General features: G+C 27.3%; 1 protein-coding gene and 1 long non-coding RNA gene across 11 annotated transcripts in view; one reads left to right on the plus strand and one right to left on the minus strand.

Moving 5' to 3' along the window:
- The first annotated feature begins 242 nt into the window (after nucleotides 1-242).
- Nucleotides 243-17,313, plus strand: part of LOC147803243 (inositol 1,4,5-trisphosphate receptor-like) — a 36,536-nt gene continuing 19,465 nt past the window's right edge. The window contains exons 1-6 of one of the 10 annotated variants that reach the window (XM_087150636.1): nucleotides 243-585; nucleotides 1,785-1,881; nucleotides 1,982-2,112; nucleotides 3,600-3,727; nucleotides 9,321-9,404; nucleotides 14,636-14,705. In XM_087150636.1, coding sequence (XP_087006762.1) covers nucleotides 14,672-14,705 — 34 coding nt within the window. In that variant the 5' untranslated portion in view covers nucleotides 243-585; nucleotides 1,785-1,881; nucleotides 1,982-2,112; ... (1 more) ...; nucleotides 9,321-9,404; nucleotides 14,636-14,671. Of the gene's footprint in view, nucleotides 586-627; nucleotides 1,952-1,981; nucleotides 2,113-3,599; nucleotides 3,728-4,057; nucleotides 4,077-9,320; nucleotides 9,405-14,635; nucleotides 14,706-15,630; nucleotides 17,280-17,313 lie in introns of those variants that run through there. The other 9 variants (XM_087150644.1, XM_087150634.1, XM_087150637.1 and 6 more) reach the window with 9 other exon arrangements.
- LOC147803244 (uncharacterized) lies at nucleotides 5,916-6,106 on the minus strand. Its single transcript, XR_015428938.1, has 2 exons — nucleotides 6,030-6,106; nucleotides 5,916-5,998 (listed from the first exon to the last, which is right to left on the minus strand). It is a non-coding gene; the product is annotated as an uncharacterized LOC147803244 (long non-coding RNA).

Consider the following 17,313-nt stretch of genomic DNA (forward strand, 5'->3'; position numbering starts at 1 on the left):
TCTATGCCACCTATGTCCTGCAGTGGACTGTTAGTAAAGACACGGTTCCCAGTAGAACACCGAAGTCAAGCAAAACTGACTGCGGTCAGTAAGCGAGTGGATCACCACTTTGATTAGTCTGAGTAGGGACTGAGGGTGAGCGGTATCGGTCCTCGTAAGACTGTTCAGCGGTAAAGTATTCGACTTCGCGCGCAGGCCTTCTGTCTACCAAAGCAGGTTAGCCATCCTCTCTGCAGAGGAATAGAATTTAGATGGCATGTCTTCGTATCATCCTCAGAGATGTTTCCCAGATAGTTGCAAATAGCACATCGTGCAGCTCTAGTGCGATGTTAATAAAGTACCACGCCACCTGCAGCTACTACGTCTCCACAAAGCTTTGAAAGTTTAAAGCTTGTTTTAAATCGCACAGATATATGCAGCAGCACGCTTCTTAGCATAACAAAAAATTTGATCTCTTTCCGATTCAAGATTCTAGTATTATTTAGTCTTTCTGAAATAAATATAGGACATTAAGTTTTCTGATAAATATAATTCCGAATTAGGATAAGTGCTCCTATTTTTAATGATTCAACTGATGAAATGCAGGTTGAGTTTAATTTTTTATGTATTCTGTAATCAGCATGGAACTGTTTTTCTCATATTTCTTTTAATTATGGTATCTGACTGATTTTTATTAATTCATTCGACTTTAATATGAAATCAAATTGTAATATTAATTTGATTTCATATTAAAGTGGAAGAAATATGAGGCGTTTGTAACAATTGTAACGAACCTAACTATTATTTGTTTATAGTAAATGATATAGTTACAAGTCAAATGACACTCATATCTTTTGAGAGATCTGTCAAAAAATTTTACAAAACTATATATTTTTACTAAACCTTGCGTTAATTCATTAAAATTAAGAGCATAAAGTGTTAAAATTAAATTTTTTAAAAAAAACTGGGTTTTAAAACAAAAAATATTGTGATGGATCTATTTTCAAGACGAAATATTGGTGTACAATTACTTAAGGATATTTTTATATTGATGCCTGTTTGGTGCTAGTAAGTTTTTGTCAGCAGTGAACAAAATTGTCCGCTTTTTCTTTGTAAACATCTAGTTTCATGCATCTAATGATTAGTTGCTTTAATATAGTACATAGGTTATTCCCTACAAATTGGCTATTTTCAGGTAGGAACAACAACTACAAAAATTATTAATTTTCTGTAATAAGCTACAGGATAAGGTACTAAACAAAAACAAAAAAATAGCAGTCTCGGTTGTTATTAAAATAAAATGTTTTATTATTTTAAGTATTTATTAAAGTGAGTTTATGATAGCATAGTAAGAGAATAATAATTCTACAGATAAACATGTTTAAAATAATATTTTTAATGAACATGTTTAAGTGCATCCTTAGTCCTTAATTGCTTTTTGAATGATATATTATCCATTACTGGCAAGTATTATCTGTAAAATATATATATTATTTAATCGTATCAGCTATAAGTAGTAAACATGCAAATAAATTATGGGCTGTCAATTTTTAACAGGATTTGATTAATTCCATCTTTTTTAACCACTAAGAACCTACTTTTTATCATGTTTTGGTAAAACTGGTTCTTAAAATCTAACCAGACCAAATAATTACAAATGCTATTTGAGTGTTTCAGCTATTGAAAAAGCGCTTGATTCCAAAAAGATCAGTTTTAGGAAACAACTCTAAGGGTAGAATCGTATTACTGAATAAGAAAAGTCTCTTTTTCTGCCCATTATTGAGATTTATAATTTTGTTCTTTAGTGTCAAGATCATCATAGCTATTTGATCGGAGAATTCAGGTGAAGGATTTCTGACTGATTTAAAAGACGTGATTGGCTGTTGCAAATTCATGAAGCTGGTAAAGTTGCTGTTGATTGGGAGTTTTCTTTAAAGAACAATTGCTGCCAGCTCTAAATATATCTTACTGAGTAAATATCTACCTGATTTTTTCATTGCAGGTCCACATATAAGAAAAACAAGTACCAGAGGTTCACATTTAATAAGGAAGATGCAGATACATAGACAATCAAAATAACAGACAAAAGTCCAAGCGCTCTACACTCTTTAAAATCATAAAGCCACCTTCAAGGTTAATGCCTAAACATAAACACATAACTAAGAGTAAAAAATGAAACCACGGTCCACACATGGTTTTATTTTTCTGAAATAACAAATGATTATATTACAGTGTTTTCTTCAAAGAATTATTAAAATAGACTCAAATTAAATTCTAATTTGAAATGTATTCTTAAAAGTAATTTTTCTTATTGAAGGGAAAAGATTCCGTTTATAATTATCATTACGATTGCATCTCATTATTTTTACTTTCTATAAATTGTTATTTTCCTCTTTTTATAATGTTTTATGGTACTTTAACATTAATTTTGGTCCCATCTGTTTTAAGAAATAATTTTTTTATGGATAATATAATTGTTTTTAAAGCGATACGAAGCTTTAAAAAAAGAAAAAAAAATCATGAGCGTGGTATAAGTATTAAGAAATACTGTAGTGTAAAAATAAACGATTGGTATTAATTTCATTGAACTCAATAATTCTATTCAATTGTCTCTACGATTAACCACTGAACCAATAGAAGTTAGTAAAAAGTTTTTAAAAACTGAAATTGGAACCATTACATTAATGAATAAAAATTTACACATACCTTATTTGAAACATTTTAAATTTTAATTAAAAAACTAATTTAGTTTCCATGGAATGCCAGATTTTCTCTTTTCATTAACATTACACTTATTGTTTTGGGTATAAACATTTTTCCTGCATTTATATTTTGTTTTGAAAAATGACTTAAGAGAATTCCATACCCTTAAGGAAACTTTTCATTGAAAGTTCTCTTTCATCTCCATAACTAATTTAAAGTGAGTTCAGACAAACCTAGAGTAAGTTATCAAGTTTAAATCGCTGAAATTTATTTTTCTAAATTTAAAAATGCGAACAAATTATTGGAAGTAACCGTTGCGTAATCAGAAGTTATCTTCTCATAACTTATTTTCATTTTGTTACTTTTAATACTTTATTACCAGTATTTGAAACTTTATGACTTACTCTAGGTTTGTCTGAACTCACTTTTTCTTTAATTTAAATAAGTTGTTCTAAGGTGAAAGAGAATTTGCAACGAAAAGTTTCTCATGTGGTATGATGTCCTCTTAAACATAATTTTGCATTTAATAGTATAAAAATAATTCTTGATCTTCTGTCAGCACTTACAATTGTTTGGACCAAAGCTTAATGTTGCCTTCTACGTTTCATCATGAAGTATACACACATAACATTTAAGTAGTATTTACATATGCAATTACTGGTAAGAAGATAATTAGACTAAAAATTTCTTTACAATGACAATTTAATGAACATAATATAGCTTTAATTATGGTAAATTAAGAAAATATTTTTGAAGAAATTATCCAGATGAAAAACAATGGGTCTAAACCAATTATTTTCTGCTAACCTTGTATTTCTACTTATCAAATTATTTCCTGATAGCCTTTAAAGTTTGAGCCTATGTCAGTGATCAATTTGATTGTCATTCATTTTATTGATGCTGAATCTTTTTTTCAGATGCAGAATGTACTTTAAACCCACCTTATATTGGGTCTACAAAGTGAGATTGAACTTCTTATTCACACATTTTGCGAAAAGCTTACAAAAGCACCTGCCTCAAAAATGGCTGCAGTTTGCCTGATAGTGTAAGTTTTATTTTAATGCTAAGCTCTGAATATGTTTGGATATGTATATGAATCTGTTTGTATATCGCTGTATTTTAAAAAAAGTTTTTGTTACAAATTCAGTGTGAAGGAGGATATAGACCCATACTTGTACAGTTTCTTTCTATAGTTGTGCCATTCCTGGTTTTAAGGCCTGCTTATTTGATCCAAGTTTTTGAACAAAAATTGTTTGAAACTGAGGAAAACTTGTTTTGTTTGAAACTTGAATCATGTAAACTAGGGGTGCACAACCTTTTTGAGTGAAGGGCCACTTGACAGCAGGTTGACTAACGAAGGACTGCACATGTATTTGGACATGTTAACAGCAAATGTAGTAATATTTATTTATACATTAGTGTTCTAATTTTTTTTTATCAATAAACTTAGTAATATATTTGTAGAAAATTAAAGGTGTTCAAGTATTAAAATTCATTAAAAAATGAAAAAACTAATACTTTTTTTAAAAAAAATTGCCATTTTTTATCATATCAAAAATAGATTTATCAAAATAAATAAATAAACATTGGAGAAAAGAAGTGCTTTTTTTTAAAATCATATTTTGCAATACAAAAATTCATTTTAAAAATAGATTCTATTTAAAAAAAAAAAAAACTACACTGCTCATTGAATGAAAGTAGGAAAAAATTTGGTACATAATTAAGTAATATAAATGTTAAATTCCAAGCATAACAGAGGGGAAATCACACAACTATTTTATTCTAAAATATATATTAAATATTTTTGAAAACAAAAATTCTACTGGAACATGATACTTTAGGGTTTAATTAATTGGCATAAAATAATAAAAGATCCTCATAGTTAAATTGCAAGTTAATTAAAAGTACTTGTGACAGAGGGAACGAATGAAATCCCATATTTTTGACATGCAGTGTTATTTATGTTAAGATCTGTGATTTAGACCATCCGAAACATTATCTGTAACTTTTTTTAAAATTATCACATTTCAAGGTAGGTAAAATAAATTATTATAAGATTTTTAAAATTGCAAACACATTTTTTTCAAGACCAAATAATGCATTGTAACAGAGAGGACATGGAATGTAACAAAATTTGACAAAAAGTTAAAATGAAATATCACTATTATAAGTTACTCTTCGGTTATTTAAAGTTAGAGTTGACATCACTGCTATAATTGAAAACCGTGCTACATCTTTGTAGATATATTTGAAAGCTTTTATTTTACAAGACTGTGTTTAAAAAATAAAAAAAAAACAAGTGTTTGTTTCTTTCCCAATTTCAGTTATTTCGGCAACAATATTAACTACTAAATTTTTTCCTAGAGTTTTTTACAGTTACAAAACTATCTATTGCACAATGATTATAAAGTAAAAAGTCAATTGAGCGATTGTCACAAGTTGTTATATATAGTAATTCTATATAGTTATTAGGTAAACAACTATGATTTTTATAGTAAATTTACATTTTCGTGAATAGAATATACACATTTTATATGGTGTTTTACCTACACATAAAATATGGATAGGTCGTAGTACAGCAAACTTAGATTTGCCAATTTTTTTGTTTGGATGGATCTGCTTTGATACTTGATAAAATTCCATCAAGGTGCACATTTGACTTTGTGGACTTTCTGTTCATTTTCTTTGACAATCATACACTCAGCTCTACCAGAAGTCTGGTAAGAAAGTTTATTAGATGAGTAGAAATTTATTACAAGCCTTTTTTGTTTCATCAGAAACTCGGTTACTAAGCTATTTCTTTTGTTTTGGTAGTAAGGTTATAGAATATGCGAAGAACAGTATAATGTTTTCTTGAATGTACATATAATGCATGGTTGATTTTTTTAATACCTTTCCCCAATGCCTAAAGAATACTATAAAGAAAATATTCTTCCTCAATTTCTACTGCTTGTATCAGTGCATTTTTATTTTTCCTTTATCTTCATTTTTTTTTTCAATTTATCAATTTTTCTGTTAAGTTTTTTTTTCAAAATACTTCTGTTATCATAAATTTTTGCTTCATATTCTTTATCTTTCTTCTCACAAATATCTTTATTTATCTGAGAGAATATAGAACATTCTAGTTCAATATTCTCTCATTCTTTCAGCTGCTGTTTTCCCCATACTGATTACTCACTTAAAAAACTTTTAACCATAAACTAAGTGCAATGTCAAATAAAAATTGCACAGCTTTGTATAAAAACAGGGTGGCCACCCACCTGGAAAACCTTGAAAACCTGGAATTATCAGGGAATTTTTTTATACTGGAAAAAACCTGGAAAAATCAGGGAAATTTGGATAAAAACCTGGAAAAATCAGGGAATTTTAAAGAAAAGCTGGAAATTTTTTTAATTTCACTAATTTAAATTATTTACTTATTTTCTTAATTTAAATTATTTCATCCATTATATCCACTTTTTTTCACACTTTCTCCTAGCAGTTGAAATGTAATCAATTTAGCAATATTTTGTTTGCATCAAAATTTGCTCTATTATAACCCTGTTATACTAGAATGCCTCATAAAATTCTCCCACTGTTGCTAAACGAATGTGGAAACCTTTGACAGCTATGGACTGTGCAATTTAGGAAAGATTGTGGGGGAGGTGGAAGAAGGAATTAGGATGTTAGCTTCTGTTCCATTTATGGCTTAAGTTTGTTCTAATGCTTTCGTGGTAATTTTTTTTAGTTTTGACAAAATGTTTTTGTATTTTTAACTTTATAAAATTCTCCAAATATTAGTTGGTTATAATTTAATAATAATAATAGATTTTATATTGCACTCTTTTTCTGATAGCTTTTGTATTCCCATTAAAAGACACCTGAGAATTATTTTTTCTCAGCAAACTAACTAATCACACATTTTCTTTTTACAATCGCTAACAGCAATGTTTATCGACAAATTGTTGCATTAATGCTAATTTTTCTATTTCATTTTAACCTTTTATAACATATTTTAATTTTAAAAAAAGTTTTCTTTTTAAGAACTGACTGTATACTAATAATTAATTTTACTCTTTTGTTGGTCAAAATATGATTTTTGATTCAAAATTTTGTACCAAAGCATTGAAAAAAGAATAAAAAATCTTGCCAAAATATCAAAAAAAATTATTTTTTTCAAGAAATGTTAAAAAAATAAAATTTTTTGAATGAAATATTTTATAATATAGACACTTTTCTTGTACCCACATCCTACACTTCATTAGAATAAAGAAACTAAAACCTGGAAATTTTAAGACTTTTATCTGGAAAACCTGGAAAAATCAGGGAAATTTGAAATCTGATTTGAGTGGCCACCCTGAAAAAGTGTGCTCTAATAGTGCAGGAACTGGTTTAAACTAATTGAATCGGGATGCATTAGCACCTGTTTACATTCCTAGAGTTCCTTAATGGTCAACTTATCAATTTTGCGTAACAGAGGGGGTATTTAGTTTTGTCCTCTCTGTTATAGGAGAAACTTTAAAATTTGTATTTTTTTTTTTCAAGAATGTAACATAGCATGCTTGTACTTAAGGAATTTATTGTAAGACCTTAAGAGAATAATTGTAACAGAGGGGACAAACATATTTTTGCGAATTTTTGACTTAAGCAATAAGAAAAATTTTATTTTACAGTAATCACTGCATAATTGAACTCAGGAACAATTTATTTCACAATATAAATCAAGCTGTATGTAAAATCATAATATTTTTAATGACCTATTCTTCTTTAAAGGAGACAGTTTTTTTGGTAAAATAAGTCGAAATCATAAAGCCTATCTATTTATGATAAATTTTACTATACTCATGCATAACTCCAAAGAATAACATTTAAATTCATAAATTACAATGGATTTCCTTTACAATGATACCAAATACGAAGATATTGCTCAAACTTTAAAAATTCACTACTGGTTTCAGTTGGCATGGAATTCAACAAATACAAATTAAATACTTTAATTGAACAAAATTTATATGTCTTAAACAAAAGCCTAAAATGAAAACAAAACTGTTATATTTCAAAATAAAATCTAATTTTTATTTGGTAATGTACTTTATTATTTCTTTTTATTGATTATTCGATTTTTCTATATAGTAAAGGTTTTCTTTTTTTAATTGAAAAAAATCACTTAACCAACAAAAAATCGAAATCAAAACTACAAACAGTGAGCTGTTTAAAAATTCATGTTTTTCGCCTCTTTATGAATTTCTCAGGTTCCAAAAATATATTAGGGGTATCCATTTATATTAAGGATGTAACGAGTATTTGGCCCTTTTGTCAAAAATTCAGTTGGTCGAAGGATCAGCCAAATATTAAGCAGAATAGTTTTTAGAAAAATATTTTTTTTTTTTGAATTTGTATAAATATGATAAAGATAATATAAACTATATAGTATTGTTTATTATTAGATATATTTTTTACACAAATTTCTTACATTTTAAAATCCCTGTTTCTGCACATGGCTAGCAAATTTATCATATACAAGACAAATGGAAAAACTAAATTTGAAGAATTGAAACTAGATTAGTTTACATTGAACCACAAGTTTTGGCTTTTTTTAAAAATATATATATATGTTTTCAGATAAGTAAATTTCATCATTTTTTCGATACTTTTAATTCTAAGAATTAAGAAGGATTTTTTTTTTCATTCTTGCTGGTTTCATTATAACTCAACATTTTAACAGAATGTCTCATACTATTAATTTATTATCACTTTTTCCCTGTGCTGTAATATGAATAACCAGTAACATAGAACTGTGATTTTCAATATTAAAGTTTTGTTTTAGGAAATTTAATTAACTTTCTTTTTGATTAACTTTTCCTTTTACAAGCATTTTTTTAATGAACATTACTTCATTACTTAGTAGTTGGAACATTACAATTTTCTTCTTCTAAGAATATGCTAATATAAAACATTTAAATTGAGATTTTCAGCATAAAATTTTCATTAAAAAAATTAAGAAAAGTTTTTGTTTATATCTAGCTGTTTTTTTCTTTTTAAGAAAAATTCTTTTTCATGGACTTTTTTATTGTAACGTGGCATTTTCAAGAGCATTTCCGTTACACTTAATTGTTTTTTTTTTTTTTTTTACTCTTTCTAGTAATTTTGAGGCCTTAGAAAAGTAAAAAATTCCGTTAAATAAAAATAATAAATTAAAAAATGAAAACAAAATTTCTAATTTAAAGCAATTTCTTAAAAATCAAAACATATTAAGAAATTAGCAGATTTTAGAAAAAAAAAGAGGACAATTTCGCGGCGAGACCTGCAGCTCTAATCATGAGAGAAAATGAGAAATGTTGCTTATTTTCATCTTCGTTAAATCGGATTACCAATTTCATAATATCAGTATTTTTAATTCATTGTTTCTATAGAGATTCATTTAGGGATTCTTAAAATATTCGTTGCATTGAAATTTTTGCTATTTTGGAATTTGACTATATATTTTCTTTGATGTAAATAATGTCTGGTGAGCTAAGCTTTATACTTATCTGAATTTAAATTTATTCTCCATTTTTTTTGTATTGAGTATATTCTTCAATCATTAACAAAGTAACTAATGAAGAGTTGAATATAGTTAGTTACTATTTAAATAAAAATTAGTGTGTTTATTTTATTAGTGAGTTGGCTGCCAAAGTAAGGATTGAATTACTTGGAACTTACATTGAAGACAATGCTTCTCAAGTTGGAGATGATACTCATAAGTAAGCTATGTACATTCTTAAGTTTTTAGTGCATCACATAATTATAACACTATTTGAATTGAATGTGAATTAGTTCACTGTGGCAGAATTTTTTTAAGCTATCTGCAACAAAACTTTCTAGCACTGATATCTATCTGCAAGACACTTTTAATAATAGCAAACGTATCTGCTACTAATTTAAATTAGAAAAAATTTTGTGTTTACAAAAAAAAACTATAATACTGAAGCATCTATTTTATCTTTCACGTAAGGCTAAATCTGAAAAGGGATTCAAGTTTTGTTGGTTTCGCGATGGTAAAATATTCCTGAGAAAATATGAATCGTCCAAAATATTATGTGTGAAATCATCTCAAGACCTTAATATTCCATCCAACTGAAGAAACATTTTTATCTGTGCCGGACTGCCTAAAAGTCGAAAATTTGGACGATCTAAATTATTTTTTTTACCTCAACCTGTAAGTTAAGCATTAATATTTTACATATAAATATTAGAAGTTTAAGAGCCAACTTTGATAATTTTATTTCACATATTTCTAGCACGATTGAAAATATAAGTGTTATAATTATGTCGAAAATCTGGATTTACCAAAATGAAACTAATTTTTACTCAATAGATGATTATAATTCATTCTTTAATTGCAGAAATAATAATCGCTCTGGCTGTGTTTGTGTTTTTATTAAAAGATGTCTTGATATTTCAGAGTTAGCTGTACATTTTGTTTCCGCAGAATCTATATTACTTTATTGCAAATCTTTAGATTTATTATTTCTATCTTTATATAGATCTCATGATTTTAGTGTTGATTTTTTTAATACTGAACTTAAAGTAATAATCTCTAAACTTAAATATCCTAATATGATACTGATGGGGGATATAAATATTGATATTCTAAGTGATAATTTTATTACTCATGAATATATTAATTTGTTATTCCAATTTGGATTTCAAAGTTATATAGACAAACCAACTAGAGTAAATTCCTCTTGAAATTGCATTGATCATGTCTTCGTAAAAACAAATAAATTTTCAATCAAATCCGGAATATTCATAAATGACATAAGCGATAATTATCCAACCTTTTGCAGTATTTATAACGATGAGGTAAATAAAATTAAGGAAACTGAAAATAAAATTTCAATCAACTATAATAAGCTCTAATTATTTGTCAAATTACAAATTTAATTATAATCCTCAAGATTCTCTTGATCAACAATATCAAAGTTTTGTTTTCAAACTCAATAAATTAAAAAATAATTTTAAATCAGGGTGCGTAGTGTTTGTAAAAAGTACTTAAAGGTGCTTTTTTGGGGATTTCGTTTTTAAAAGCTTTTAAAGGTGCTTTTTTCATCTGGCGTTTTAAAAAAGTGCTTTTTTTCCGAATAATTTTTTTCCCCCTTCAGTGATATCTGGTGGATCCCATGCATTTCACGAAAAATGAGGAGTTTGCTACGTAATCATTCACGCGGACTTCATGTCGTACCCACGTTATGCCTTGCTCATGCGCGCACATTTGAAACCGAAACCCGAGTGCTCCAATTCGGATAGAGAATATCAGATCCTTATGAAATGTTTTTCTTTTTAATTTATTTTAATTTTGTTCTTGTGTATTTTATTTTACTTCTAACACTTTTTTTGACGTAGGGGGTAAGGGTACTTTTGTTCTGACTTCAGGGTCAAGTTGAATTCACTCAGTGATGTGGGAAAGTACTGATTGTTTCGATTTACGTCCGTTTCCTTTTGGGTTTTTTTTTTAACGCTAAAACTGTTCATAAAAAGTTTTTGTTTTTCAATAATATCATTGATTGAATATGAATTTTTTGAGTGCTTGAAAATTTTTGTAAAGTGCTTGAAAAGTCTTTAAAAAGTGCTTATTTTTGATTCAAATATTTGGCGTAATTAAACAAATGCGTAAATTAAACAAAAGAGCCAAAAACAACTGGATGACTAGTAATATCTTGATTTTAATTTGAAAAAAAGAAAAACCATTTAAAAAAAACTAGAAAATATCCATGGGATATTATTTACAAAACAGCATAGAACACTATAGTTTCTGAGCTTAAGAACTTAATTAAAACAGCAAAATCAGAATATTTCAAAAACAAATTTTTAAATTATGATTCAAATAAACAAAAATGGGATCTTGTAAATAGTTTTATTGGTAATCAGAGCAAATCACCTACTTTACCTGATATTTTAAACGACTATGAATCTTCTGATCAATTCAATAAATCATTTGCAAATGCTAACAGTACCTCAAACCTAAATTCAAACAGTTTTCAAATCTATATTTCACTAAGTTTAACCTCGTTTGTTTTCCTAGAATTGAATGATTGTGATGTACTTTACTTGATAAATTCTCTTTCTAATAAAAACTCCTATGACTATGACGGTATTAATGTAAAATTATTTAAACTATTTGCTCTCAACAATATAAATTTTATAACTAATTTCATCAATACCTCAATCAAGTCATCCATTTTTCCAACTTCTTTAAAAAAAGCAACCATAACTCCTATTTTTAAAACCGGCGATAAAAATTGCTTATCAAACTATGGACCAATTTCAATATTACCTGTTTTCTCCAAAATCATTGAAAAAGCTCTAGCTGATAAAATGAACAATTATTTAAAACATAAAAATTTTTTCTCTGAAAATCAGCATGGATTTATTGAAGGCAAAAGTACAGAAAAAGCTCTTCTGGAATTTTCAAAATTTATCCATAATAGTATTGCTGAAAATAAGATAACAGTAGCTATATTTCTTGATATATCAAAAGCTTTCGATAATATCAATCACAATCTTTTAATCAAAAAATTAGAATTTGCTGGTTTCAGAGGAATTATTTTAAATTCGTTTATTTCATATCTTTCAAACAGAGAACTTAGAGTAAAAATCCGAAGTAATTTTAGTAATTATATTTTTTCAAAACGTGGTGTTCCTCAAGGATCTGTTCTAGGACCCTTATTGTGTTATTATATTCATCAATGACTTTTGTCAACTCAAACTTTTTTGGTAAGATAATAACATATGCTGATGATTCCGTAATTTTGTATTCTTGCACTGATTTAAATCAACTAATTCTTCAAATTGAATCTGATTTACATATAATTTCAAAATGGTTTACTGTAAATGACTTAAATTTAAATCTAAATAAAACTAAATACATTTATTTCAGTTTAAGAAAATCAGAAATTAACTTAAATTTAAAATTTCACTCTCTCTCCTGTAAAAGTGCTAATGAAAATTGTCAATGCTACATTCTATAATCTGTAAATAATATCAAATATTTAGGACTATATATCGATTCTAATTTGAAATGGAAAACACATATTAACAATTTAGTTAAAAAATTGCGCTTAATTTTAGTTAAAGTTTATCACCTTAAGAATGAAATTAATTTTAATTTTGTGAAAGCACTCTATTACTCCTGGTTTTATTCTTTAATTAATTATGGTGCAATAATATATGGCGGTGAATATAAAACTAATTTACTTCCTTTAATCTCAGTTCAGAATAAATGCTTCAAGATTATTAATTCTCTAATTATTATAATTACTACTAATATATATACAAGAATTAATCTACTACCATTTCGCCATAATGTATTTTTTCGTATTTTACTCTATTTACACAACAATAAATTAATATGCAAATTAAAAACTAATGTGTCTGAAAGGAGACCAACTGAAATATATGAGATTCCCCACTTTACAAAAGAAAATTCACGAAAACAGTTTTTTTACTCAGCACCTAAATTATACAATAAATTACCGTTTCAGTTGCAAAACATCCAAATATATTCTTTTAAGCATGCTTTATTCAATTTGTGATGAACATTGACGATTTAGATCTATATTTTTCACTTTAAAGGAAGCATTTGATTTTTTTATACCAGTCTTGTGCCAATCCAAATGAATTTCTTATGTTACCTTTGTTATTTTTTTATATAGTTTCATGCATTTTTTTCTATTATTACAGTGTTCAACAATATATGATGTCTTATGATGAGCAAAATAATTTATAATTGTAATATCCCCCCCCCTTTTCTTTTTTTTCTTTTTTTTAAATTTCTATTTTAAATTTATTGTATTACCTTTCTTTGTCGCCTGGACAGGGTTTTCCTCTTGGAGACGAATATGTATTCTTTGTATTTATGTGTTCGTTTTTGTTCCCAATAAAGTTATATTTGTGTTAAAAAATGAAAAAATTTAAAATATATATATACTTTTTTAACTGAACATGTAATAATTTTTTATTCTAATATTATGGGTGATATTCTCACATTTTGTTGGTGGCGAGCAGACAAATTATTTCCTTCTTCACATTTTGTAAATAATCATCGCAATAAAAATACTGAAATCCATAGTAGTAATTGCCGTAGAAAAGATCACAGACGAAATCACACAAATCAGACTCCTCAAATGCATGTTTCGTTTCCAGATTAGGTTGTATTAAATAATATTGTATAAAAAGTATCAGGTTTAAAAACTATGGGGAAATCAATAGCAATAACTGCTAAAAATTAGATAGAATCAGTGCCTTGAAAAGTAAATACTCAAATGCATGATTCTAATATTTTTATTGTTTGAAATATATCGGGATATTTAAAAACCATGTGAAAGTCTATATCAATAACTGTCAAAAATTCAATCAAAACATTGCATCGATTTATGATACTATCGGCCTAAATTGAGTGCGTACAAAATTTCTTATCTAAATGTATGATTCAAATATTATGTGTAAGTTTCTGCAGAAAATAAAAGTACATTTTTTTGTTCTTAAAAAGAAAAATCTTTCTGCAAGAACTCTGTAACATTCTGCGACAATGTCGCTGCGATTCTGCCACGGGGGATCAGTTATTGTTATAGATTTATACTTAGTTCTTAAAAATCATTATTGGAAAGAAGTAACTTGTTTTTCCCAAAGTATGTAGGCCCTCGATACATCAATATATATCTCTGCAATAATATATTAATTTGGTCCCCAAAATATTGTTGTTACTAGGTTTTACTGTATTAAATAAATGAATAAACTTTGAATTTTTACATTTGTTTGATTTTTGTGAGGATGACCTGAGAAAGAAAAAGATAAGGACTGCTTTAAATAATAAATTTTTCAATGAGTAGTTTTATTTCATTTATATTTGTTTTATTTATTGACATTTATTGATTTATTTCAGAAATGAGTGCTTTATGTTTTAATGAAAATTGTTTTGAAAATTATTTCACAGGTATTTATTTGCACAAGGAAAGCAAGTTTGGAAAAAATGGAAAAAAAAAGATTTTTTTTTGCTGATCCAGGTGGGTGTTTTTATTGTTTATAAAAATGTCTTAAGATGCTCACTGATCCATGACTAATCAGTTGTAAAAAAATATTAAAACATAAAAGTTTGGAAATTTTCAAATTCTTGTGCTATTTTTTCTATTATATTGTAGCAGTTACATATAAATTGTGAGAGACTGTTTTTCAAATAAATTTTTATTTTATGAGAATAACTATGATTTTTAACAACTTTAATTTTTATTGTTATGTGTTAACTTATTTAGTAGTCAATTAGATATAAACAAAACATTTTTAAAGAACATTGCACTTACAAAAGGGAACATCACCATTTTGAAACACACTGTAGACTAAACACTTACTGGCTAATTTTGACAATTAGATAGAAATGTTGTCTAATTCTCACCAATACAGCCATATATCATTAAGAAAATTACATTAAACTCATTTTTTAAACTATTCTGGTTTGAAAATAATTGTTAGTTTAAACTGTTTCAGATTTGAAAAAACTTGCTATTGTCTAATTATTTGCTTTTTAATTTATGAATAATTTAGGAGAATAGTATTTAGTTTTAATATTTTTCAAATGTGAGTTTTGAAAAACAAAAGGAAAACTAAAACAAAATATATCTATTAGCTTTTATTATTAATATAATGACTTGCATTTTTTGTGTATGTTATGTTCAAACTTGTATTTGTTCCCCCCCCCTCCCTCTAAGTAATAGAGGAATATCAAATTCTTGCTATATAGTATATTATTTATAGTCTGTTATATCCCTGTGTTATATTAGCATCAGCATCAATTCAATAAAAATATCGATGTTTTCTAAAAAAAAATTATCATGCGAAATATTTAGACCATATATCTTGTTTAGTTATAATCTTTTTTCAATTTATTAAACTTATGCATGTGTCTTTCTTTAATATTATTTTTTCTATTACAAGTTATCCACAGTATAATTTTGCAATGTGCAGTTACAGAGAAAAGAAGTCAGAACCTACGGAAATGATGTACTGTAGATTTTGTTGAACTAGTGCTTGGCAATATGTTTTCTATGTTTTACTTTATTTACTTAGTTTTCTAGTTTGTATTTAATTAATATGCGTAAACTCCAATAACTAAACTTTTGTATCTTACAAATTATTCTAAATAATTTGTACAACCAATTTGATAGACCTTTAACTGAAAGAAAAAAAATAAGAATATAACACGATTATTACACTAAACTACTAATCTGAAAAAATTAACGAGTCAATTAATCAAATGGCAGGATTTTAAGCTTTAGCGATTAAAACTCAACATAATTCTTGTTGGATTTTTCTTATTCTGGTCTATTTTGAATAAAGAGTTTTCAGTGCAAAACAGTGCTGAACTGCACACTCAGTGGAATGGTGGTCATAGTGTAACTTAACAAATATGAACTCTAGTAGAAAACAAGCAGGAATGGGGTTAATCAGACCGTAATTTTTTTTAGAAACATTTTATTTGTAACAAATGTCCTATATGTGAACTATATTGAATTTTTTACTTACTTTTGATATGAAATATGCTCATTTTGTGATTAAAAAAATTGGCATTAGTTTTGTGTATTATGAAATCCGATTTAAACTAATAAGATTGGTATAAATTTTTTTTAAAACCGTTGTTGAACAGCTGACCCAAGTTTTTGGGTCCATTTCTGCTAATATTCAACTTCATAGCCTTGTAATTTTGAACCAATCCTGAAGATAAGGAACCTCCTAATTAAGTACCCCCAGAAGTATGATTTGTAATGGGAACATGGTGGACTTAGTAACTCGACACATTTAACTTCCGTCAGTCACTATTTACTACACCGGGAGTCTTTGTCTGGCGGGGATCAAACCCATGACCTCTGGGACATGGGCCCATAATCCTACCTACTAGGCTATCCCGGCCTTTGGTATAAATTGTGTCATTTTTTGGAGTGCAATTTGTTTTTGGGTTTGTTCAGTTTGAAATAAACTAATTTATTGTTCAGATTGTTTTTGTCTCATTGGCTCTAGGATCTGAGATGAATCACCAGTTAATGTTTCATAATAAAATTAATCTTTGTTAATGTGATAGTGGTTTTCAAAAATTACTTGTATTTAATGGTGTTCTAACTATTTTTGCTACCTTTTCATTTAAGCAAAAGTGTCATCTGAAATATGTTACTGTTGTCTGGAGAAAATCTGTTGCTGTAATATTTTTATTAAACTTATTGAAATTCAAAAAAAGAATGAAGCAAATTGAGCATTTAGGGCAACATCAGTTAGTGCAGAAAATAAATGCATCTCTGAACAAGCATCTACTTTTGTTTGAATAAAATCTCTTTGTACTTATAGGATTTAATTTATTATTTCCCTTTTCTTGTTTTGTTTAATGCTACTTCAAATTTCAGATCTTAAAGGTTTGAGTTTTTTCTTCAATGCGGTTAAAGAAGGTGATAGCTTACTTTATGCCAGTGACGATGAAAATTAGTGCCATCTATGGGTCATGGCTATGTACAGGGCTACAGGACAATGTCATAAACCAACTCCTCTTGTTCAACCTCAAACCAGCAAAAACTCTACCATATCTAGATTACGAGAAGGTATGTAGCAATATTTGGCTTCAAAAATTAGCTC

Source organism: Parasteatoda tepidariorum, chromosome 9, assembly GCF_982258835.1.
Source record: "Parasteatoda tepidariorum strain Cologne lab strain chromosome 9, Ptep-v5.0, whole genome shotgun sequence".
In the NCBI taxonomy this organism is placed as follows: domain Eukaryota; kingdom Metazoa; phylum Arthropoda; class Arachnida; order Araneae; family Theridiidae; genus Parasteatoda; species Parasteatoda tepidariorum.